We start from the raw sequence: 23,809 nt of genomic DNA, 5'->3' as shown, positions 1-23,809 counted from the left end.
TGTGCAGCTTAGTACAGAAGGTTCTTGCCATACCAGAGAACTACACTTGCAGAGGTAGCAGAATGTGGTCTCTGCTGCCTATCCAGGAGCAATAAATATTTCTTTCTTTTTTTTCAAGTTCCAGTAACTCAAAGGTTGACCCTGTTATGTGAGTAAAACTCTCTTCTCCGGAACTCTGCCTGGCTTTGTTGAGGTTAACTGCTTGCTTCTGAGTGAGTTTGGTCCACTGATAGAAAACAAGCACTTCCTGTTTTCCTTCTAGAAAACAAGTCAGCAATTATTTCTTTGCTCAATTTTTCCTTTAGGGCTATAATGGCTTAGGTCAGGCTGCATTGGCTCCAGCACTTTTTAAACCTTTCAATACAATTCTAAAATCCATTGGCTCTCACAGCGTTAAACGCTTTATCATAGTTTCAAAAGCTGCTTAGCTATGACAAGCATGTTGTAACTTGCAGATAAAAGCAAAGCCCAAGCATTTTGTCAGCCAGCTCTGACATTTGTGTAGACCTTAGTATACTGGTCAGACAGAATATTATGTGACCAGATATTGTTTATCTGGAGGAGTTTTGATACAATATTGTCTTTTCATCCCTTCAAGGCATTGAAGGATGCTTGGGGACCAAGAAACCACTACTTAGCTTTGTGATTTAAAAATTAACCCACTTTGCTCCTGGCAATGAAAAAGATACTATAAAGAGGTTCAAGATCTCAGATTAAGAATTTCAGTGTCTCACAGAGAATAAACACACAGCAAAAGAGGAGCTAGACAGAAATTACACATATAAAATCATTATTAAACACTTAATGTACCTTTCTCCCTCTGTTGGTATTTGGACAGTTAAAATATTATAATTAATATTCAACATGCTACTATTAGGACTGAGGAAAATGCAGGGAAGGAGAATTAATGTCTGATTTGTATGGTGAGTGGTTTCATGGTTGCAGTGTCCTGATACAACTTTCTTGGCAGCAGGAATATGATGTGTCTCATTTTCAAGTGTTCTAAGTGCCTAGCACATGCTTGGCATGGGAGAAATTGAGAAAAAATACTGACTACATTTAATTGTATACTCTGGGGCTCAAGGTATAGCTCATTGGTGGAACACTTTTCTAGCACACCCAAGGCCCTGTGCTCAATCCCCAGCACCCACAATAAATCAAAATCCAAACTACATTCTAATCTTCTTTCCAGTTCTGTTGCTGAAGCCCACATTTTTGTCTTCAAGTATTAAGAGTAAAATATCCAGCAACTACTGTGCCTGGAGGCCGTGTCTCCTTCCTAGAGGCAACCAGTAGTCACCACCTGATAGCTGTGGGCTCACCTTCTCCATGATCCTGTCGATCTGGCGATTCTGGGTATCGATCTCATTGCCCATGTCTAGGGCCATATGACGGAGGTTGCCAATGATGCCGCTCACCTGCTCCAGGTTCTCATCCATTTCATTTTCCCGGGCATCATTTGTTACCCTGGGAGCCAAAGAGCAATTTTGGAAGACAGAGTGTGAGAAGAAAGTTGGTATCAAGAAGTAGAGTTTGTAGGAAATTTACAGACACCTAGGGATCTACCTTATTTTTATTCAATATACCAACAAGCCTTAACATCTGTCTGTTTCAAATGTAATTTTAACATCAGTGTTTTGAGCTCAAGATGTAGCTTAATAGTAAAGTACTTGCGTGTTTATGCAAAAACTGTATTTGGGAGCCTTGAATTCTCTCTATGTTTCTTTCTCTGATAAGGTTTGGCTATGAAGCCAAGGCTGGTGGAGATCTTGATTCACTGTCCTCATCCTGCCCAGCATTAATCTTGCAAGTCTGTACCGTTACATCTGCTTTGACTTTATAGTTCTAAAGAAGGCATATATCAATTTGATTTACTTTCACGATTTCTCAAACTACATACATCATTCCCTCATTCTTACATGTGTATTTTATGTATGTATGTATGTATGTATGTATGTATGTATGTATGTATGTATGTATTTACTTTTTGTTTTTCAAGACAGGGTCTCTCTGTGTATGCCTGGCTGTCCCAGAGCTCGCTCTGTAGACCAGGCTGGCCTCAAACTCAGAGATCTGCCTGACTCTGCCTCCTGAGTACTGAGATTAAAGGCATGAACCACCATCACCCAGCCTATTTTACTTATTTTTAATGTGTGTATGTGTGTTTGTGGTATGTGTGTATGTGTGTGATCTGTATGTGTGTGTTCATGTGTGAGTCCTGGTGTGTCCCGTGGTATCCATGTAAACATCAGAGGATAGCCTCAGGTGTAGGTCCTTACTTTCTAACATGTTTACTAGAGCATCCTGCTTATCACCATGTAGGTTGTGTATGAGTTTTGGGGATTTCTCCTGCCCACTTCCCATGTCACCACAGGTACACTAGAATGATCGATGTGCACTGCTACATCTGATTTTCACAAAGCTCCTGGGCATCTGAATTCACTTGTGTGGCAAAGCCACTTCTGAGCCACTCCATACCCTAATTTTATTTTTATGAAGATAAAATCATTTATTCTGAGAGACTCCAGGTCAGAGGATAGAGGCAGAATTATACAGAGACTGTGTTTTGTTTTCTCTGAAACATCAATCTCTAAGATTCAACTTTTAGATAAAAAAAAAAAAGTGATGCAGAGAATCTCAGTGCTTATCACTTTGCCAACTTGGGCTGTGCATCAGTATGGACATCAGTGATAACCTGTCTGCCCCTTAATCCTGAGAACTCCAAAGAGGTTCAAAGGGAACTGCTTTTTTCAGGGTGACTCTTAATACATGCGTATGTTGATTTCATGGGTTTGGTAGAGGCATTGGAACAGGTGCTTTCAGAGCAGAAAAATGTGTATCTGGTGCTTTCTATTGAATGGGTAGGAAAGGGAGGGCAGGAGCTGGCTCACAAAGCACGTTGCCACATTTCCAAAGGCCAACTTGAAGGTTAAGAAGACACTATTGCAAACAGCAGGCATCTTCCTGCAAGTAGAAGGCAATAAGTACAGAATCTTCCTACTAGTTACAGTAATAAGCTAAACACTGGGGGGTTAAACTCCTTTTCCCATAGCAACTCCCAAAGTACACTGGCCTATTATGACTTTATTCTTTTGTTCATTTTGTTTTGCTTAAAATATTGGTCCATATATAGCCTAAGCTGGCTTTGAGCACTCAGGCCTCCTGAATGCTGGGATTGCAGTCTCATGCCACTATGCCTGCCTCCGCTAAAATATATATTAGCCTGAGATGGAGAAAATTCAAAAATTAAGAGAAAACCTCCTACCATTTACATTTTGTTTGAACATCATCAACACTGAACAAATTCCTGTAATGTAATTATTTCCAGTCCGAATTCACAGGGGAATCACCCGAGCTTTACAAATCATAGATGCTTGTGTCAGTGTCAAGAGGTTTGGATTCAATTGCTGTGTACTGAATATAGGCACTAGTTCCTCCATCTTTCCTCCTTCCCTTTCTTTCTTCTGTATCCCCTAGTTGATACTAATACAGGCACTGGGTTGAAAATCATTTAGAGGCAGAATTAGAATTGTCATCTGTAAGGCTACAGGTGCAAATCTAGACTCTACGCCTTATGAAGCACATTTGAATCACAGCAGTATTGGTTGGCCAACAACTACAGTGACTTGAAGGTAGACAGTATTGAGGATGTATACTCTCTCCTATGCTGAGTCCTGGTATAACAGTCTAAACCAGTGGTTCTCAACCTTCCTAATGCTGTGACCTTTAATACAATTCCTCATATTGTGGTGACCCCCAACCGTAAAATCATTTTCATTGCTACCTCATAACCACAATTTTGCTACTGTTATGAATCATAATGTAAATTTTTTGGAGAGAGAGGTTTGCTAAAGGAGTTGCTACCCACAGGTTGAGAACTGCTGATCTATATATGTCCAGTGTAAATATATGGATATGTATTTAGACTTATATATGTATATATGTTTATGCTTTCTTTGACAAAATTAAGCTGTTTTGGTTAAGACAAAGGGATGATAATGTGAAATGAGCTGGGGATAGGGGTCCAAAAATATAAGGACTATAATCTTTCCCTTTTCATTGAAAATATTTGGCTTTTTTTCTGCTTGGTGGCTTCCTCAGAACGAAGGTATCAGCTGACTTATGTAACTTGAGTGCTTGCTCTGAATTCCAATGGGCTTTGGCCTGACAGAGACTGCAGGACAAGGGAAGCAGGGTTTAGGGCATTTCCTTCCCTTTCTATGCTAGCCAACTCTGCCTATGACCACATTTCACTACCATAATACCCCTTTGTAGTCACTGTTGGGTTCTGGTAACAGTTATTGCTCCTGTCTCCCGAAGACTGAGTGGTAACAGCCTTCTACTATTACTAGACTGTAAATGCTACATCACTCATGCTGTTGAACATGCCTCTGCAACCTGTGATGATATTTTATTTGTGTTCTAACAAATAAAACTCATCTGGGGCTCAGAGGATAGAGCCAGCCACTAGATGAGACATAGTGGCCAGACAGTGGTGGCACATACCTTTAATCCCATCACTCAGGAAGCAGAGATCTGTCTGGATCTCTGTGGGTTTTTTTTGTTTGTTTGTTTTTGGTTTGTTTTATTCTCCAAGACAGAGTTACTCTGTGTAGCTTTGCTTCTTTCCTGGAACTCACTTGGTAGCCCAGGCTGGCCTCGAACTTACAGAGATCCACCTGGCTCTGCCTCCCAAGTGCTGGGATTAAAGGCGTGTGCCTTTGGAAGTTCAAGACCACCCTGGGAACAGAGCCAGGCATAGTGGCACACACCTTTAATCCCAGCACTTGAAATCTCATGTAATTGCTTGGGAAGGACACATGCCTTTAATCCCAGGAAATGATGTCAGGAAGTAGAAAAGTATATAAGTATATAAGTATATAAGGCATGAGGACCAGGAACTGGAGACTTTTGAGCTTTTAGGCTTTTTAGCAGCAGTTCAGCTGAGATCCACTCTGGATGAGGACTCAGAGGCTTTCAGTCTGAGGATTCGTGGAAACAGGATTGACCAAGGTGTTAGCTAGGTGAGGTTGGTTGTGGCTTGTTCTGTTTCTCTGATCTTACAGCTTTCACCTCAATGTCTGGCTCCAGATTTTTTTTTAAATTATTAATAAGACATTTTAAGATTCATGTTACAGTAACTGTCTCTTTAATAAGCGTTGCTAAAATAAACCCATGCCGTTTAATGCCTTTCCATAACCACTCTGATTCTGGATGTGGTCATGGGATTTGATGCTCTGGCAAATAGCACCCAAAGCATAGTTTGGAAAGACATTTTGCCTTGGGTCTTGTCCCTTTGACACACTACCATAACCATGAAGAAATCTAAATTCTTTCTTGGAAGAATTCATGGAGGTGGATGGAAGAGACCTCATGGAGGTGGATGGAAGACCTCACAGAGGTGGACAGAAGTATCTCTAGTGAAATCCCAGCCAAAAACCAGATAAGTGAGGCTATCATTAATCCAGTCCTAGCCCCTCGAGGGAGCTCAAAATTTTGTTTTTATGGAAGAAGATAAAATAGATCAGTGCTGGTTATCCATCAGCAAAGAACTACAGGGAACTCACCTGCGGATGAAGCCACCACTGATGGCCATCTGCTCCCGTTCATCCACCACACGAGCAGGCTGGCTGGCCACTACTCCATCCTGATTATTGCCCCAGGCTTTTTTGTAAGCATCACTGGATTTAAGCCTATGCAAAAAATTGGGTGAGTGACAGAGCACAGGGTGGAGAAGAAAGCTCTCAGAAATTACCAATTCTTTAAGCAAAGAACCGAACCAAGCGAATGAGTATTAAATTGAGGCATTAGAGAATACCGATATATCATAATCTGGACCCAAACAATTGGCCACCACCATGCCTCAGCTATTCAGCATTTTATTTTCAAGTGAGCGAATTGAATAATCTTTGGTTTGTTTTATGGTTTAATTGGATTTAAGATAAGGCTTAAGATAGCCGGAGAAGATTCAGTTCTATTTCAGTGACAAGGTTATATTTTGAGACACAAAACACAGAAAAAACATACTGGCAGACAGACACAAAACAAGACTGCCAAGTAGAGGGTGTACATCACACCACAGTAACACAGAATCATGAAGAAAAACATACTTGACCAAGTTTTTAACACATTATCATGCAACGATGTCTGCTTAATGTATTTCCCCCAATGAATGTAGAAACTACATTTCCATTGCTTCATGAAAGACACAAAGGATTGGTGGTTGGCCAAGGGTGATGGTCTTTGGGTTGCCTCTATAGTGGTTTGAAATTGATAATATATCGGTACTTCCAAACAGTCACCATACATCCAGTGTTGATGTACAAACCTTTGTCCACAGAGACAAAAAGTAAAAGAAGCATAGTGAAATGAATGCAGGAAAATAGAAGAGAGAACAAGCCATCTAGCACCAAAGAGGAACCCCACCCCCACCCCACCCTGTGTCTTCTTCATGCACCAGCTACAGGCATGAGTAAAAAGTGAAGCATTCTCATTTAAGCCAAACTACTCCAGAAGTTGACCATTCTCGAAATAGGCACTAGCAGGACAGTAATAGCCTTCGTGACGATTTGAAACGCAGTTCATTAGCTTCTTAGGTGGGCCAAAGGGCAGGGTAGTGTGCATTCAGATTCCTATTTTAAACTAGCCTGTGTTATGACAGGGGAGAGTGGTCTGGAACTAGTGTGGTCTCCATGGGCTACATTTCACTGACCTGCCTTGGAACAAAACTTAAAATCCAGGCATACCTGTTGTGCCCAATAGAAACATATAGAGCATATTTTCGTGGGTATGTTGTAATTTAAGGCAATCAAAGATGTTTCTAGGTTCTTTGCATAGTAGAAACCACATGCTTTTGAGTCCAAGAACAACATACATCCTTTGGTCCCATTTCACAGTTTTTATTCTGAGGCACCAAGATTTAACTCCCTTTCCCCCTTTTTTCTCTCACTGGAGGGATAAAGCCATCTCTTAAACTGGCTTTAATCCTTGCAGATTGAGGACCAGGAAACCGTGGTGACAAATGGGAAATGCACCAGTGAGATTTCAGCAGCTCCCCCAATTGACTTTCACAACCTACTGCACCCAAGGGCATGGGTTCACTCCATGAATGGTACAAGGTCACCAACAAATTTTCATAGCTAAGAGAGTTTGTGTCTCCACCCCACCTCCCGTTCTCTCTCTTTTTGGCTGTAAGAAGCTGTTTGGACTTTGTGATGTTTTCTGCTATGTAAAATGTCTGGTATACCATCTTTGGCAAAATCAAAGGAAAGGGAAATATGCGTTTCCAAAGAGAAGGCAAACCACTGCACCCACAACGCTGCACAGACTCACATCACGGCCGTACATCTACCATAGTCCTTCGAAACATGCCGAGACAGGGCAAAGCCCCCAGAGAGTCCAGGGCACCACCAGCCACTGCGTTGTGACACATGGTTTTTAAAGCGTTATTTACACACATTGGGGAACACTTCACTCAAGCTTTGAAGCTCAATTAGGGTCTCTGTAGAATCAAGGAGTCAGGGACCACTTATCTATGGATTTAGTCGGGGTCATGTTTCTTCAGAACCGGAGGACCCACCTCAAAGAGCCCTACCTCCACCCTTTCTTCACAGGCAATTGATGAAGGGGGTGGGGGTGGGTATCTGCTGGAATTCACTCCAAATGTGAGGCAGGTTAGCTCTGAAAGGGGCTTACAGTCAAACTTGACTAACTGGAATGCTTGCCTGTGAGTCATTTAGGAGAATGCTGCAGGAAAATTCTGTTTTAAGGGTAATTAGTAAATATCTTTCTCAAATTTTTGAGCTAATTTTCTGTTCAAGAGTCTTTGGGTATGAGCACAATCAAGTCTTCCACAGCTAGGCTTATATTGATGTGTCTGATGACCTTTTAAAATCTGCTCTAACTTATCACTTATTTATTTCTTCATAGGCAGAGGCTGTAGAATAAAGACTATGTGAGACACTGCAAATTATCTAGATGTCCTGAAAAACAAAACATTTCAAATATTGGATGACTGCCTCCTTCCAATACCCCTGCCCCACTTTTCTTTTGGCTAAAACCAGAAAGGGGACAAAAGTATTGTGCAGCTGAAGGTTCCAGTTAGCTGGATTCCAGTTAGCCAGGCTTTACCGTAGAGCATTCTTTTTTTTTTTTTCTAAAAAAAACATGCTTTTTATTTACTGGTAAAATGAGCCCCTCCCCCTCCTAAACAGGAAGTGGGATATTTCAAATCAGCCTCAAAGTTTAAAGGATGTGAATGGTCATATAATCTACTCAAAATGACATCAATTTCTATTCTAAAAGCTAGGATCAGGAGAGCTTTTGGGTAAAAGTCTTCTTTTAAGAGGGAAAGGGGGAGGGGGGAGGGAGATCAGGTAACGCGTTCAATTTTCCAAATGCATGTTGGGCAATCCACTCATGCATTTCCCCCCACTGCTAGCCAAATGAGACTATCTTCTAGAACCCTCAAGTTTTTGGGTTCTTTCTGTTGCAAACCTTTATAACCACATGTCACATTTCTGCTACATTCCAAAAAAGCGTTGCAGAACCTTGAGAACAGTTAAATGTTTTGTGATGTCGTGCATGCAAAATCTACACATTTCAACATTTCAGCCAGTGTACGGGCAGATCTTCCAAGAGGAAGAGTTGGAGGAGTTGAGTCCAATTTGGGATGGGTACTACTTCTTACTGAAGAGGATACCTTTGCACTGAGTGAGGCTATAGCACCTCATGACCAACTACAGGAGTTTGTGGGCAGTTGAGAGGGAATCTGCCACATGCTCCAACTTGCAGAGGCTTATCTGGACCAAATTAGCCTGTCTCTTTTACTTCTGAGAAAGAAAAAAAAATCAAACCTTGATACATGCATTTCTAATCTTCCACACTTATCCAAAGTCTTTTCTAAATCTACCATTTTTGTTCTTGGGACTGAGGAAAACAATGTGTCCTGAAGGCCTCTGTTTCAAAGTACACTTTCTGGAAAATGTTGAAATGTTCATCAATAAAAATTGCTGACAGTGAGGCTTCCACTGTAGTATGCCTGATTTTTAATGCATCAACAGTAACTCCCACTAGTATTATCTATGCTATGAGATGAATGCATTGGAGACGGTATTGATCTGTTCTGCATGCCACATGCTCATCCTGCCTATGAGCCTGCAGGAATGAGCTAGTCAAGGCTTGGAGATGAGCCTTGGGAAAACCAAAGCTTCAGGCAGGCAGGCAGCACCTACTTGTTACAGGGACACACACAAAGCCCGCAGAATTTTCCTAGGTCCGTCAAATTCTTTTCTGCTTCTTTCATGTCCTTATTGATTTGGTCCATCCCTTCCTCAATGCGTTCCAGTTGTTCTGATTAAACACAAGTATTTTATCCCCACAGAATGAAGCAGATGGAAAAGGACAAAGAAAAAAAAGACAAAACTTCAGACATTCACTTTGACATTAAAAAAGAAAAACAAAAAAAGAAAAGAAAAGAAAGAAAGAAAACTGGACGCCACAGATTAGAGCTGGTACCCAGTACCTACTTGTTACAAGGACATATGAAAAGGCCACAGCATTTCCCTAAATCTTTTAAATTTTTCTCGGCCTCCTTCATGTCTTGGTTGATATGGTTCATGCCTTCTTCGACACGATCGAGTTGTTCTGGTTAGGACAAAGGGATGATAGTGTGGAATGAATTTTTTTTGGGTTTCCAACAGAACATGAGAAATGACTATGTGAAACAGAATTAGAAAGAAAGAGAGAGAGGGAGAGGGAGAGAGAGAGAGAGAGAGAGAGAGAGAGAGAGAGAGAGAGAGAGAGAGATTGAGATTACAATGCATTATCCAAGAGGATGCATTGCTGTAGACGGCTGCTGCTGCCCTATGTAGACATGGTGGAAGGAAATGAACAAGAACGATGCTCAAAATAGTTTGCAGTTCAGACATGATGGGATGGGATCAGAAGGTCTGTTTGATTTTGCGTATCCAGGGAAACAGCAGTGTATTGACTCAGACACCAGTGAAACCCAAGAGAAAGAAAAACAGGTTGTTAATTTATGTTTAAGGGGCTCCCATTCAATGCTTCCAGAAAGATTATCTGCTCCAGTTTCAAAATATCTGTCTTTTGGTTTTTAAGTATCCCCAACCAGATAAAAGGAGAAAACAGAATGTATTTTCTTCTTTGTGGCAAACAACAGAACAGTAAGCAGGAACAGACATGGCTATGAGTTTCTGTTCTTCCCCCAGCAGTGGCTGCACAGCCAAAGGTGGCCAATGGTCTGTTCTTGGTTTTCCTTATTTAATTCACAGAAGCTGGAAAAGAAGGCAACATCAGCACAGCAATACTGTAAGTACCAAAACATATCAATTCATTTCTTACCATATGAGAGTGACTTACTACAAGATCTGGGGAAGAAGATATCTTGTTCTCCTGCCCTGGTTCCCTAGTGTCTACAATGTGGATCTGCTAGCTACTGACCTGGTCAGAGAACAAGAAGCATGTATGTCTCGCTGGAAGAGGGGCAATGGATTGCCACACAAAAATGACACTGTGCCATTGCTACAAGGAAAGCTGACCTCAGTGCATCTGAAACACAGCTCAATACTCATAAAAATGAATCAGTTCTAGGTTGCCAGGGTTACATAAACCAAATGGATTAATTTCTCAAAAGTGTCACTGCATTAGGGTGACTGCAAGTTTAATGAAGGGGATTTGTCAAGTAGCTTTTAAGACCATTAAAGGAGAAGTGCAATATGATGCTCTGGCTGTCTAATTATAACACCCAGTTACAACCCTACTCCTCTTTTTGTCTGTATTTCCATGCATGCATTGATGAGTGCGCCTCTAGAAGTAAAGGCATGCCTAGGGTAAAACTGATAAGCTCCTGAAGGCCTAAACAATCACCTGAAAACCACTTCACATATGCATATGATGTGGAAATTGTCACTGTCGGACCTAAAAGAGGCTCACTAGTGACCCAAGAAGGGACAGCATGATTCTGGATAGTAAAAGATTACTCTTGCTCTCTTCAGTAAGGCTAAAGAAGCTGTCACTGCTGAGGTCTCTGCTGCCTCTGCTATGTTTTTCAGAAGCTGATGAAAACACAGCAGTGCTTATTCAGGATGAAGGGACAGCGGTGCCGTTCTTCTGTCAGGTGCACAGAGACAGGGATGTCCTGAAAATCTCTACGTGCAAGGAGAATTTTTTCCCTTCCTTCTTCCTCATATTTGAGGGAACGTTCCTTTCTCTTGCTTTCTTCCCTTCCTGGTTGGTGGGACATTTTGACAAAGGATCTTCCTATGTAGCCCAGCATCCTAAGGACATGATTGTAAGCACAACCATGCCAAACTCAATTTTTTTTTTTAACTAATGACTTAACCCCAGTTTCCTTTTAAGAACATAATAAATCAGTTTGTGAATCAAATTTAATACTTGAGTAAGAGGACTGTGGTGTAAGGGAAAGGACACAGTGTTTCCCTAAAACTTTAAAATTTTTCTTGGCCTCCTACATGTCTTGGTTGACATGGTTCATGCCTTTATCAGAATGTCATTAAACAAAGAACCATCATGCATGCAAATAGAAATAAGGATGTTGGTTCAAATCAAAGAATTGTTGATAGCTTGATGAGTGCTGTAGTAGGGTGGATTTAAGGAGGTTCCTGGGCTAAAGGGCAAACTCACAAACAGTGCCAACAACGCACATCCAGAAGGGTGCATCTTCTGGTGTTTGGACTTCCGGATGCATTTCTCTTAAGTTGGAAAACAATTACTACTTTTTTGTTTTGCAAAAATCATGACTCTCTGACAAGATTTCAGAAGCCTTATTCCTGGTGCCTCTAGAGAATAGGAGGTAACGTATACATGTGAACTGACCCCTAAGTGTTGGACCTATGAGTTAGGTAATTGAAAGATAAACATGAACACATCTATAGTCACACTTCTGAAAGCTTCATTCTGTCATGGATTTCCAGCTTTGTTGGTGAAGGTCTGACTGAAAGAGAAAAATTTGATGCCAAATTTGATTAAAAAAAAAAAAATCCTAGAACTATTTCGTCCGGGTATTCTAGCTACAATATCAACTTGACTGTGCTGAGTTGTGTTTGTGGACGTGTTTGACACATTAACACTTGGTTGCCCTGGAATAATTTCTGTGAAGCACTTCTCAAGAAGTTCGTGAGACCATCCATGTCTTCATTTCATTCCCGTGTAGAGCTCCATCTGTGAGGTTCTCACAGCATAATAGCACAGGGTTGACTATGTCTTCTCTCCTTAAGCTTTTATGTTGCTTCTTGGAGATGATTGAGATGTGAACATTTTTTTTTTTAATCATGGGAATCTTTCAGTCTTCTAGTAGACAACACTGCATGTTATTAGCAGAGATCGAAACATTTTTGTTTGCCCTATTTGAGTGATTAGTTGTCTCTGATAGATTCACAAGTAGAAGACAGATTCTTAGGGATTTGTTTAGACATCTTTTCTACTAGCATCATCTAAGGAGAGGAATATAAGACCCTTAGAAACTCGGCCTGGTCCTAAAGTAAAACATACTAAATGTTTTACCTGGTGTACAAGCCTTCATACTGATACCCAGTCCAAAGACACTGCCTGTATGATTCCCACTTTCCTAAGCAATGGTGAATACTATGAAATTCATTGAAACAAAGTGAAATAACCACATATCCACTGTGGCTACCACACTGAACAATAGCCTGAAACATTTTGAACTGAGGTTGGTGACTAAACATTAGCAAGGGGTTGGGGTATTTTGTCAAACACTGCTTTGTAGTGCCATTAACTTTAAGATGGTTGGATGGTACTCGAGATTGGACTTGATTTTGTGGGGTTTTTTTTTCTACCAGCAGTGGTAAGAGATTTTACTACTTAATTTAGAGCTCATCACAGGTATGTTTTCAGAGAGCCCGGACTGAGTCATCAAAGCAAACAATCCAGAAAAGACTAAAAAAAGAAACAAGAGAAGTGGAAATGAAAGGTTAGATTATCCATGTTAATACAGAACCATTCAGAAGATTTTCCTGGGAGACATCACTTTTAGGGGAACAAAAGTCCCAGGGCTCTGTATGTCTCCAGAATTGTCTGTCATTCTTGGTGCTCATTGGTGTCCCCTGATACCTGGGTCTAAAACAAGAATCCTATAAGGAACTTCACAGTGCGATTGTTCAGTTGGACAACCTGCAGAGGTCTGGCCTGCCTCCACAGTAGATACAAAGGTTCTCTAAGAGGGTGGTTGTTGCTTGTGGTCTCTTGAGCAGCTGTGAGGTAGAAATAGTTAATACTCTGGATGTCAGGCATAGACAAAATTAGTACAGCATAAACTGAAGAGAAATCAAAAAGCAGTTACTGATCTAAAACAAGTAAACATTGCACAAACAATTAAATATGTTTATTAAGAGGCAAGGCAGGATAGTGGGGGGGGGCACACTCATCCATCACTTGCAAAGGCCCTAAATTACTAGTAAAAATGGAATATGTAGCCCTTAAAACAAGCCCCAGATCACCTACTTTTGGAGATTTACAATTGTAGTTTTTATTTTTTATTTTTGTCAGTGTGAGCTGTTCATTACAATCTGCTATAACACAAGCTCTCATGAGAAGTATGCTTACCAAAGGACTCCAAAATGTTTCATCTGAAAACATTCACTATTCTGTGGGGGGAAAAATCTGTTCTCTGTTTTTGAGATAATAGTATCTAGATGCTTGTGGGAATTATCATGTTTAAGAATTATGAATTTTTGCATATGCATGGGGGTTTTAGCAATTGTACCTCTAGATTTTCTTCATCCAAGTACAAAGATATTTACACCTCAGGAAAGCAGGCTGTTCATTTTCTACCTCTCTTCTTCTCTTTCCATTTGCAATGCTGGGGCCTGACATAAGGACCTCACTATAGCGCTACAATGGAGTTACATCCCCAGCCTTTCTCTCTCAGGGCACCATGTCTCTGTCTACTGTTTTCCGTGTCATGTCTTTATGTCAGTACTTTATCGAGAAGGGAGAAGACAGCATCCCAAGTCTTCCTGCTTCTGTAAAGCTTCCCACACTGGACTATGAACTGAAAGAGTACTTTGTCACTCTTCTGCATGGTCACCTTCTGTTTCACAACCTTCCAAGCAATGACTTGCTGCACCCCACATTTCAGAGTTGAGACATTGCCACATGGATCAAACCAGCAAGTAATTGCAGCAAATATCAAGACGGACCCTGTTGGAATACCTTTAGAACAGAACTCAACTAGACTCTTAATTTTAGAGATTTCAACAAACTAATTTGAACAGTGGCAGAAAAGTGATGGAGTTGGTATACAATTGTTTTTTCCCTCCTATTTTTACAATTATTTAATGTATATTTTCTTAAACGTTTAACACAAATAAATATTATAAAAACAAAAGCCCCTTTATGATAGCAATGGGAGGAACTTGTCAGAGAAGTAGGGTGTAGTTTTGCATCTGTGAATTGCATGGCATTCATACTAAGGTCATGCTTTCTCAAGATGCTACAAGTTAATATCTGGGCATGGTGGGCTGCCAGGTTTGTAGCATTTCTGCCCAACATGGTCTTCTCTTCTCTACTTGTGGGTGGTGATCTTAGCTCCCAGGCTCCCCATTAACCTAGCTGAGACCTTCTCAGAAAAGTTCTTCAGTCTGGTGGTCCTCTCACTCTGTCCTTTACTTTTCAGCTCCTTTTCCAGGTGTTAGACTCATATCACAGTCTGTAGGCTCTTACTACCACACCCAGCTACCATACATAGGCTCTTACTGTCTACATCCATCCATCATAGCATTCCCTAATAAATCTTAAATGCTTTTAATTGCTTCTCAGGACACTTCAAATACTATGGCTTTCTATCTTCTTTTCTTATTCCAACTCTCACTCTCCAGAAGTCATTAAACATTTATGCACTGTATTGATGGCAGAATATCTCTTCATGGCCATATCTTCGTTGACTTAGTTGATCTCTCCACTGACAAATATTTAGATCATTCCTAGTCTAATAAACTACAAGTAAGGCATATTCATTTTTCTATACATAATTGTAAATGTTTAACTGCAGTGCAAAGTCCTAGGCATGGAATGTTTTGGTCAAAGATAGGTACACTTCAAAACTGAAGATATTATTATCAAATTGTTCCTTATAACATGTGTATCAGCTCACAGCCCCCCTATGCAAATTAGTGGTTTCTATTTTTTCAACATACTATGGCATTGGTTATTATCAATTGTTAAATTTTGTATCAACTTGCTAAAAACTGGCATGCTATTATCACTGATAGTTGAGACAATTTTTACATGTTGACTTGCAAAGTGAAGATTTATATCTTACTCCCACTTTTCTTTTAGTTATTGCCCTTTGATGATATGCATATGCTCTCTATATTTTAGGAAAAGTGTTTTATGCCAGGCTATCATCATGGCAATTTTCCTCTCAGTTTGAAATTTGTGCTTGGAGTTTATCACAGCCTTGCTGGAATGAGTTTTACATTCTTATATTTGCTACTGGAAAATAATCACAATCATAATTTTTTCTAATGCCTTTACAAAGTATGAAAATGTTCAAATATCTCATTACTATAAGAATTCAAAATGGAAACAGGTAAAGAGCTTGTAGCTAGAATTATGTATATTATCACCATATTGCTAGATATTTTGAGTCAAAAGAAAATATACTATATGGTCGCCCTTATAGTTTTTACTTTAGTGTGTAGAGATGATATACTAACATCCAGACTCTCTGAGTTTTGTTACTTCTAGTCTTTACAAAAATGCTTTTAAAATATCTTTAATATCATAATTAGTTAAAATTTCTACTTTTGAGACATACCATGGAAAAATAATTTTTAGTTATTTAGAGGAATCTCTTAGTGACTTGAAAACTAAAACTTTCAGACACTAAATTTGGTTGGTTGGGAGAAATGTATAACCTCATATACTATATCCCATAACCTGGATATTATTGGAAGAAAACCAAATTTATTGGGAAAATTTGGTGGTAAGAAGAGTAAGAAAATTCTCAACACTGTCTAAAATATTGTCTTTTAGGAAACATACATAGATTTTGCTTTTAAAATCTGTTTTCTTAATGTACATAGTAGAGACAACAGTATCATTATTTCAGTCATGAAGAAGGCCTTGACATCCCCATATTCAATATTTTTAACAGAGGAAGCTGAACTTTCTAAAACTCTTACACTTGCACACACATGCAACACATACAGAATGGCCACCTGAGGGTGCACAAAAAAAAAAATCAAAACTGCAACTTTATTCAGATGAAGAATTGTTCTTACTGAAGAAATCTGAACTTACCTCCTTGTTCATCCAACATAACCAAAGTCCTGATACCAGCATCTTTACTCTATATTCCAATTATGGTAGCAAGGTTGAAAAGGAGTTAGAGAGAGAAAAGAGAAAGAGAAATCAGTAAGGAGAAAATTATCCCTTAGTATGGAAAATGAAGAAGGACCAAAGGGAGACAAAGGGAAGGTTCATGACAAGAGCATTAAGGGGCTGGGTAGGGACCAACAGGAACTGGGTAAAAGGTGGACTTTATCAGTGACTCTCAGAGCCATGCAGAGACATGTGCATACCCTCCACATCCTACAATACAGTAAGTGTGCATTGGAATGCATGTAGTTAATACCATACAATCATTTTATGCCTGGAAAGTAAAAATACCTATAGTTTTCCTAACACAGAAAGCAACATTTTCACAGTCTTCTGGGCTGCATTTTCTTCTCTGGAAAGTTTGACCAAAAAAGTGCCCATTAATGGCCAGGGGAGGGATGCCCCATGGAAGATACATAAGGATCTTAGAGTCCTGGTACTTAGGTTTATCACAGGAGAGTGTGGCTTTACAGAGGCTGAGAAGCACAACTCAAAAGGAAATTAACTCTGATTTTTCTCTGTGGAGAGATGTTCTTCAAAATCCGGAAGATGGAGTGAGATCAGAAAATATTTTTCTCTGAAATCAACAGTTCTGTACAATGACGCAATGTAAGAAAGTCACTCCTGTCCAGGGTCACTGCAGTTCTTTTGTGCAGCAATCTCCAGAAACACACATCATCTTGCTGCTTTTTATCCACACAAACCAAGACTTACCTAGGTTACTGGAAGGAGGGGATTGGGAGTGGGTGGGGGAAGAAGTGAAGATACTGTCTTATTTGATTTGGGAGTGTCCATGTCTAGGAATCTAACCTGCTCTATTGCATGCTACAGGGGGACACACATTGACCAGAGAGATTATAGACCACAAAAGGCATCTTGAAGTCTTTCTTAAGTGTATTGAGAGTGGGCTTCCATCTACCCTAGTCTACATTTTAATTATTCCGTTGCCCAATTCTGCAGGTGGCTTATTCAGGCATATGGATCTGACAGTGCAGAAACATGTTGGAGAACATTTTCTGCTGAAAGATCCTATTCCATTCTGCTGGGGACAGAAGTTGGAGAAAAGCTGGTGACTTTTATCAGCCCAGTTCTTTTCTATTAATACATCATAAAATTCTGTGATATATAGTGAGTATCACTTATTTTTATAATGCCTCAAAAGTATAATTTTACATTTTTCCAATTAGGTGCTGCATGTTTCAAAACTAGAGCTGAACTAGGTGGAAAGAGCAAGAGTGTTTGACACTGTCCCAATTGGGGAGAACATAAGCAGAAAGTATTGGTCTGGGAGTCAGAAAAGTTGGGTTGTGCTAGAAGGTTGAGTGACTTCCACAGTCTCACTATTTCCCATATTGAAGGGAGAGCAAGAGACACAAAGAGGGTGTGGTTTACAGATTGGTTCATTCATGTCTTTCTATCCCCTTTCCTTCTATCCACTATTATTTAATTTATGTGTTTTTTCACTCACTTCTTCAGTAAATGTGTACTGGATAGCTACTCTGTCCCAGACATTAAGGACAAGGAACAGAAAAATGTATAGCTCTCTCAATGGTATTTCTCAGTGTGAGAAACAACTTGGTCAATGGAATTGTATTCAGTAGATGATTCTAAATTCTAGATCTTTCTTGAAGTCTTACTGTTCCAATCTCAAGTGCTCTATGTATCAGCTCACCCTATGGCCAAATGGGGGCACTAAGAGCTCTCCCACTTCCCATTGTAATAATAAGGATAAAATGAGCTCTGCGCAACATAGCCATCTCAAAGTTCATGGATATTGAGTGAGAATATATTCCAATGCTGGATTTGATGTGAAGGGAATCTCAGAACTTTTAGGACAAGCTACTACCCTCAGAACATTTTGCTTTACGTGGAATTCTCAAAGAAAAAGAAAATTATGGCAGAGTGAAACTGAAGTGCTGTATATGGGAATCCATACTCTGAAATAGGGCTTCATGCTCATGAAGATCATGTCTACCATTTCCTGCTATGTGTCTCAAACAAGTCTTAAGCACCAAATGTCTCAAAGTCCTGAGTTAAAGAGGGAAATCAAGGCAGTAGTAAAATGTGGCTTGAAGTGTTAAACTAGCTAACATATATTTGATGATGGTGATAATGATGTCACTAGGCTCAATAGCTGGCACATAGTAGGTTCTCAATAGAGGTTTGACCTTAAATTTGGTTCTATTATTTTGATGGTGGATTTATCAAAATGACTGGCTTGTTCTTATGAGATCTAGAAGATGGGCTGGGATGGAAAAATACTGCAAAGGAAGCAAATTATTACTCTCTCCAATTTGTGGAAGAGTTGTGTGCTTTAATACCTAGATTGAGGGTGAGAGGAAATGGCTCTAGTTTTATCTGAGCTCAATTCTTCATTTGTGTTTGAATTTGCTGGGGAAATAGCCTATCTAAAAGGAGTTGGAAATGCTTCTTTTCATTTCTTTCTTTTGTGAAATTTATTTTTCTATTTTTATTTTAAAATGTTTTAATGAATTTATTTAGCCAATAGACTAAGCAAGCGTTTACAGAATATTTTGTTGCTGTCCTTTTGGGGTGCTTTTCCCGAACTCCAAGGCATCTGCCCTAAAGCCTGAACAACCGGGCACTCTCTTGAACTCTGAAGGATGTCACATCTGATTAATAAAAAGAACTGCCAACTTGATTTGATAAAATTTGGAACTGAAAGTCTCACATTTAAGACTTTGGCTTTTTTAGAATTTTTTCCTTTTTATTGCTAAGGCATTTTGAAAGATAAGCTGGTCTAGAGAGAGATATGACACTGAGACATTCATGAAATATTAGGCTTTTAGTAACTATTTCATGCAGGGCTCTGTGGTGCTGTCAAATCTGCCTGCCTAAAGCAGTCTGGCCTATTCTGGCTCAAGCTTCATAGCCCAAGACACTGATATGCAGACTCCATTTCTGCATTTAGCATCAGCAGAATTAACCTTTTTCTTCTCAAATGTTTTCTCCTGGAGAACATCCTAATGATTCTCTGTCTAGATTTAATTCTTCTCTCTTTTATGCTCCCAAGGCAGGTATGATCTTGAATTTGGACAGCTATTTACTTGTTTTCCCTCCAGTAAAACAATTTGTATCTTCTCTCCTATTTCCAACATTAGACATATATATTTGTTGAAATGTATCCACCCGAATTAAGTCCCCATCTCCATGCTGTGAATCAAGTGCCACCAAGTCTCTAACCTTTGTACCTGTCTGTGATAATCAACTTTTTTGAAACTTCCCCACTGACCTCTGAGTAACTTTAGATCGTCCTTGAAATGCTGATGGTGACTTCTATTAAAAGTCAGGTCCCCAGCCTCCTCTGCTGTTATACTATGGAGTTTGTTAGGGATAGCATAAAGCTGTACTTTCATGGGAAGTGGATTATTTGCCTTAGGGAGACTTCTCAATTCTAGTAACCTTTCCTGTCTTTGAAAACTGAATTCAATAAAAATTTAGTTCAATTCAAATTATGTAGCACTGATGGACTTTGGGGTTGTGAGTAAAATCCTGGTATTTCAAAGCTCATATTTTCCAAATAATTTCTGCCCTTGATGAATATTTAATATTGATTCCTTTAAAGAGAATTTCCTTTTTGATTGAAAATCAGAACATCATCTGAATAGCCAATGCCCAGGACATGAGGAATGTTTCACTATAAATATACAATGACCCAGGAGGGAGTAAGAGCAAGCCAGTCTACTTTAATAATGCCCTGCTCACAATTTCCTAAGGATGGAGTATCTAACAGCCTCCTCTCATTTATTAGATGTAAAAGATTGCACCCATCTCTTTCATTCCTTGATCTAAGATTCAACTTCATGCTTGATTGAGAAACAATTTAGGAGAAACAAAAACATATAATTTGAGAATCCTACTTCAATCAATGGAGCTTTTATTCTTAGAATAAATCAGAGCAGACAGACTTTTGCAAGACTAGCTGATACTACTTTCATTTTGAGAAGACATACAAGAGAGAAGGGTTCATGTTCGCAAGACTGAAGGACAAAGGGCCAGTTTAAAGGGGTGCATTCCAATGCATTTATTCTACTACTTTCCACAGTCTGGGCAATGTTTCAACATTGCACAACTGAGCAAATTGGAGACAGCTTGAGAAATGCACATAGTATGTTCATGTATTTACACAAGCAAGTGAAAAGTGGTTCTGGTTGTAGGTCATGAAGTGTAATGTGATAATAATAGTGGAGTATACAATAAAGTGATTATAGCAGTTAAATATTGAGTCCCCTTCTTATTAACCTCAGCTCATGTAAGAATGTTCCAAGCTCTTGCTCTTTTTGTGTTTTGCTTGCAACAAATTGGAAAATAATACATTAATGCCAAATGGCCAACAGTCCAGAATTGAGGCTATCTGCCTTATTCTTGGCATTTAGGCATCTCTGCATGAGCAGTGCCCCTAGAACAAAGCAAAACAGACATTTCCCTTCATTTAGAGTAGAAGGCTGCTCTCCTATGCTGTTGAGGGCCTGGAGGGCTGCCTCTCTGTGGGGTCCAATTTGTGCTGCATTGCAAGCTCAGTGCGTCATTTTGGAAATAACAGATTTTTCCCCCCAAAGAACGCATCATTACTTCTCCCCACTCTTGCTGTGGTCATTCACCTTTAGCCACATTTCACTCCTAGCTGAGGAGCTGCAGCTTCAAGAATAAAGGAAGACAGCATTTGCACCCATAGTGTAAGAGGCAGCTGCCTTTCCTCTAAGCCTTTGTAAAATTTATCTCTTTTTTTCCTCCCCTTTCATGTCATTGCATAAGCAATTTATAGTAGCATAGGGTGGCTGAATAGGCTCATTTAATCATTCTGCCAGAGAAAGCCCAAGATCTCTAGAAAAGATAATCACACATGAATTTATACATTGATAAGCAGTCACATTCAAACCGTGGCTGAAGCAGCATCTTGCTGAATAAAAACCATTAGGCTTGTTTTATTAGGTTAAGATAAATATAGTCCAGCCCATTCTTTTTCTACTCCATCTCTCCCAATGGGCAAGTTCAATTAATCCATTTATTCTTCCTGGTTGACTGCTGTTCTACCAAATTGGAATGAGTAGGTTTTATTGCAAATGCTCTTTTGATTCCATTATTGCTATCTGCCCTATTTTACCCATTTAAAAATAGTTTGGGATTCATTAAACCATGAATTACAAATGCTTTACAAATGGATGTGCAATCCAGAGTGAGTAATATAAAAGAACTTTTGTATTTACTTAATTGGACTAGATTTTTCTCTTTGTTTAAGGTTTTTCCTATTTTTTTCATAATTTTTAGTGTCCAACACTAAATACAAAAATTTCAAAAGATGATATGCCTGCATAAAAACATATTTTTCAATGTTATAAATATAGTTGGAGTCAGAAAAGAATTTTAAATTAGCTGTAATTTGTTGCAACAAAATCATTACAAATGAAGATTTTATGTAGGTAAATCCTGCATAGATTAAGCACTACTCTCCTTACTGGGACCTCCTTTTGTGACTGTTGGAAACAGGAGTTCAGAAATAGTACATTTCTCTATAGTAAGGACTGTAGAGGTAGCCTGTGCTGGAGGGTGGTGAGGTCATCTTGATAACTAACAACTTATGTCAACATTTCCAGTATTTTCTGGCTTTCTGATAGGTTATGTTAGCAATGGAAACAAGAGAATTGTGACTTAGGCAAAAGCAATAGGAGCTCAGAATGAACATGTCAACATAGGGACCTAGTTTACGTTAATAGAATCCACTCCTTACCTCTTCAACCAGCTGCAGCATGCGACGGGTGCTTTCCAGGGACTAAGACGGAAAAACATAAACATTGTTAAGGGCAGTAAGTAATAGAGCACTAGGAAAGTCAGAAACACTTTCTTCACTTGAGAAACGCAAAGGTCCCTATCATTTATGACTTCAGCTTTGCAACCAAAACACAAGATGTTTTTCCAGTTTCAATCTCTTCCCTATTGGGCTTTTCTCCATGATCAGATTTCCTGCAGCAATCAGGTGAAAGCTTATCTTCATAAAACCAAAACCATATGAGGCTGATCTTGATATCAAAGACAAAGTAATCTGGAAAAATCATTTTGTATGCTCTGGATGCATGGAAAACTATCTCACATACTCCAAGGACTACTTTGGCCTCCCTGGACTAGGGATATTGAATTTTAAACACAAACATGATTTTTCATGAGTAGAGATGAGTGTAACAAGTTTCCTTTAAAGCTCCTAGAAACACAACTGGAAGTTGTTATCAATCCAAATTAAGCTGTCGCCTTAGGGTGCAAAAAAATCAAGCAAGTTTGAAATAACTAGCCCATAGGAGACAGCTATAATTACCTTCATTCTTAGATAAGAAAAAGCATGAAGAAAACTCGGAGCTTGGCGGCTGGTCCCTCAGGCACAGCATCGCCACTTTGTTCTCAGTTCCTTTAACATAGTTCCAACCCAGCAACCAGTGTGATTTCTCAAAACCATGCCTTTAAGTAGCAAACTTATGTTGGACATGTTTCTGCAGGAACTTCAAAGATGTGAATTTTTGCTGCAAAGTACTTAAGTGGACTCCTTTTTGTAAGAAAATGGCTATTAGCAATGAGGTGCTGCCAAATGTTTAACAACTGACTCTGGAAAAATATGAGTACATGTATGTATATTCACGTTTATTGTCCTGATATGAAACACAAAGAGGACAGAGTTGACACATAATACAACACAGCATGCATGCATGGTTATAAATTCAGTGTAGCATGTTGATTCTCACAGAAACTCCTGTCAGGTTTTGTGTAGACTGTGGCCCATCATATGATGAATTCGTGTAATTCTAACATGGTCACTGGAACTGGATAGCTTCACTTATGTTCATGAATAAGAAGCAAATGAAGGAATGAAGACCTTATGTTAGAATTAAACTCATAGTAAAGAAGATGATGATTTTGTTGAAAAAAAAGTTTCCAAGTAATGGAGGACTCACTCAAATTTTTTATATTTTTTAATTTTTTTTATTATTGAGAATTTTGTACAATGTATTTTGATCATATTCACCTCCTTCACTCTTACCCCTAGCTCCTCCAAGAATCAACCCTATCTCCCTATGCCTCAACTTCGTATATTATTTTCTTAATGTAGTAACTACAGACATGCATACTTTAAAATTTTTATCTAGATTATTAATATTTTCCCTTCTGTCTTAACTATAGGTAATCAACAAAATAATAAAGCAACCCACGATTGATAGTGTTTGCGAATGATTGGTTCTAAATAATTGCTTTCTATTTGATTTCTGAGTGCAGTGCGGTATAATGAACTTGCCGTTGAGATCTACATCAGCACTGTTCTATGGGCTTTCCATTTCTTACATACAGTGAGTAGAAATGACTCAAGGGCATATATAGCAGGAAAAATGTGCTAAACTAACTAGAAGCAATGAGCTTTGAACAC

General features: G+C 39.2%; 1 protein-coding gene across 4 annotated transcripts in view; it reads right to left on the bottom strand.

The window, feature by feature from the left end:
* Snap25 (synaptosome associated protein 25) overlaps positions 1-23,809 on the bottom strand; it is a 78,068-nt gene that overhangs the window by 4,589 nt on the left and 49,670 nt on the right. For 3 of the 4 annotated variants that reach the window (XM_006983959.4, XM_076570715.1, XM_076570716.1), the window contains exons 3-7: positions 22,133-22,174; positions 16,306-16,354; positions 9,234-9,351; positions 5,568-5,693; positions 1,323-1,467 (exon numbers count right to left, since the gene is read on the bottom strand). In XM_006983959.4, coding sequence (XP_006984021.1) covers positions 1,323-1,467; positions 5,568-5,693; positions 9,234-9,351; positions 16,306-16,354; positions 22,133-22,174 — 480 coding nt within the window. Of the gene's footprint in view, positions 1-1,322; positions 1,468-5,567; positions 5,694-9,233; positions 9,352-9,527; positions 9,646-16,305; positions 16,355-22,132; positions 22,175-23,809 lie in introns of all 4 variants that reach the window. The other variant, XM_016002487.3, reaches the window with a different exon arrangement.

Source organism: Peromyscus maniculatus, chromosome 4, assembly GCF_049852395.1.
Source record: "Peromyscus maniculatus bairdii isolate BWxNUB_F1_BW_parent chromosome 4, HU_Pman_BW_mat_3.1, whole genome shotgun sequence".
Taxonomy (NCBI): Eukaryota; Metazoa; Chordata; class Mammalia; order Rodentia; family Cricetidae; genus Peromyscus; species Peromyscus maniculatus.
This window is presented reverse-complemented; position numbering and strand designations above follow the sequence as displayed.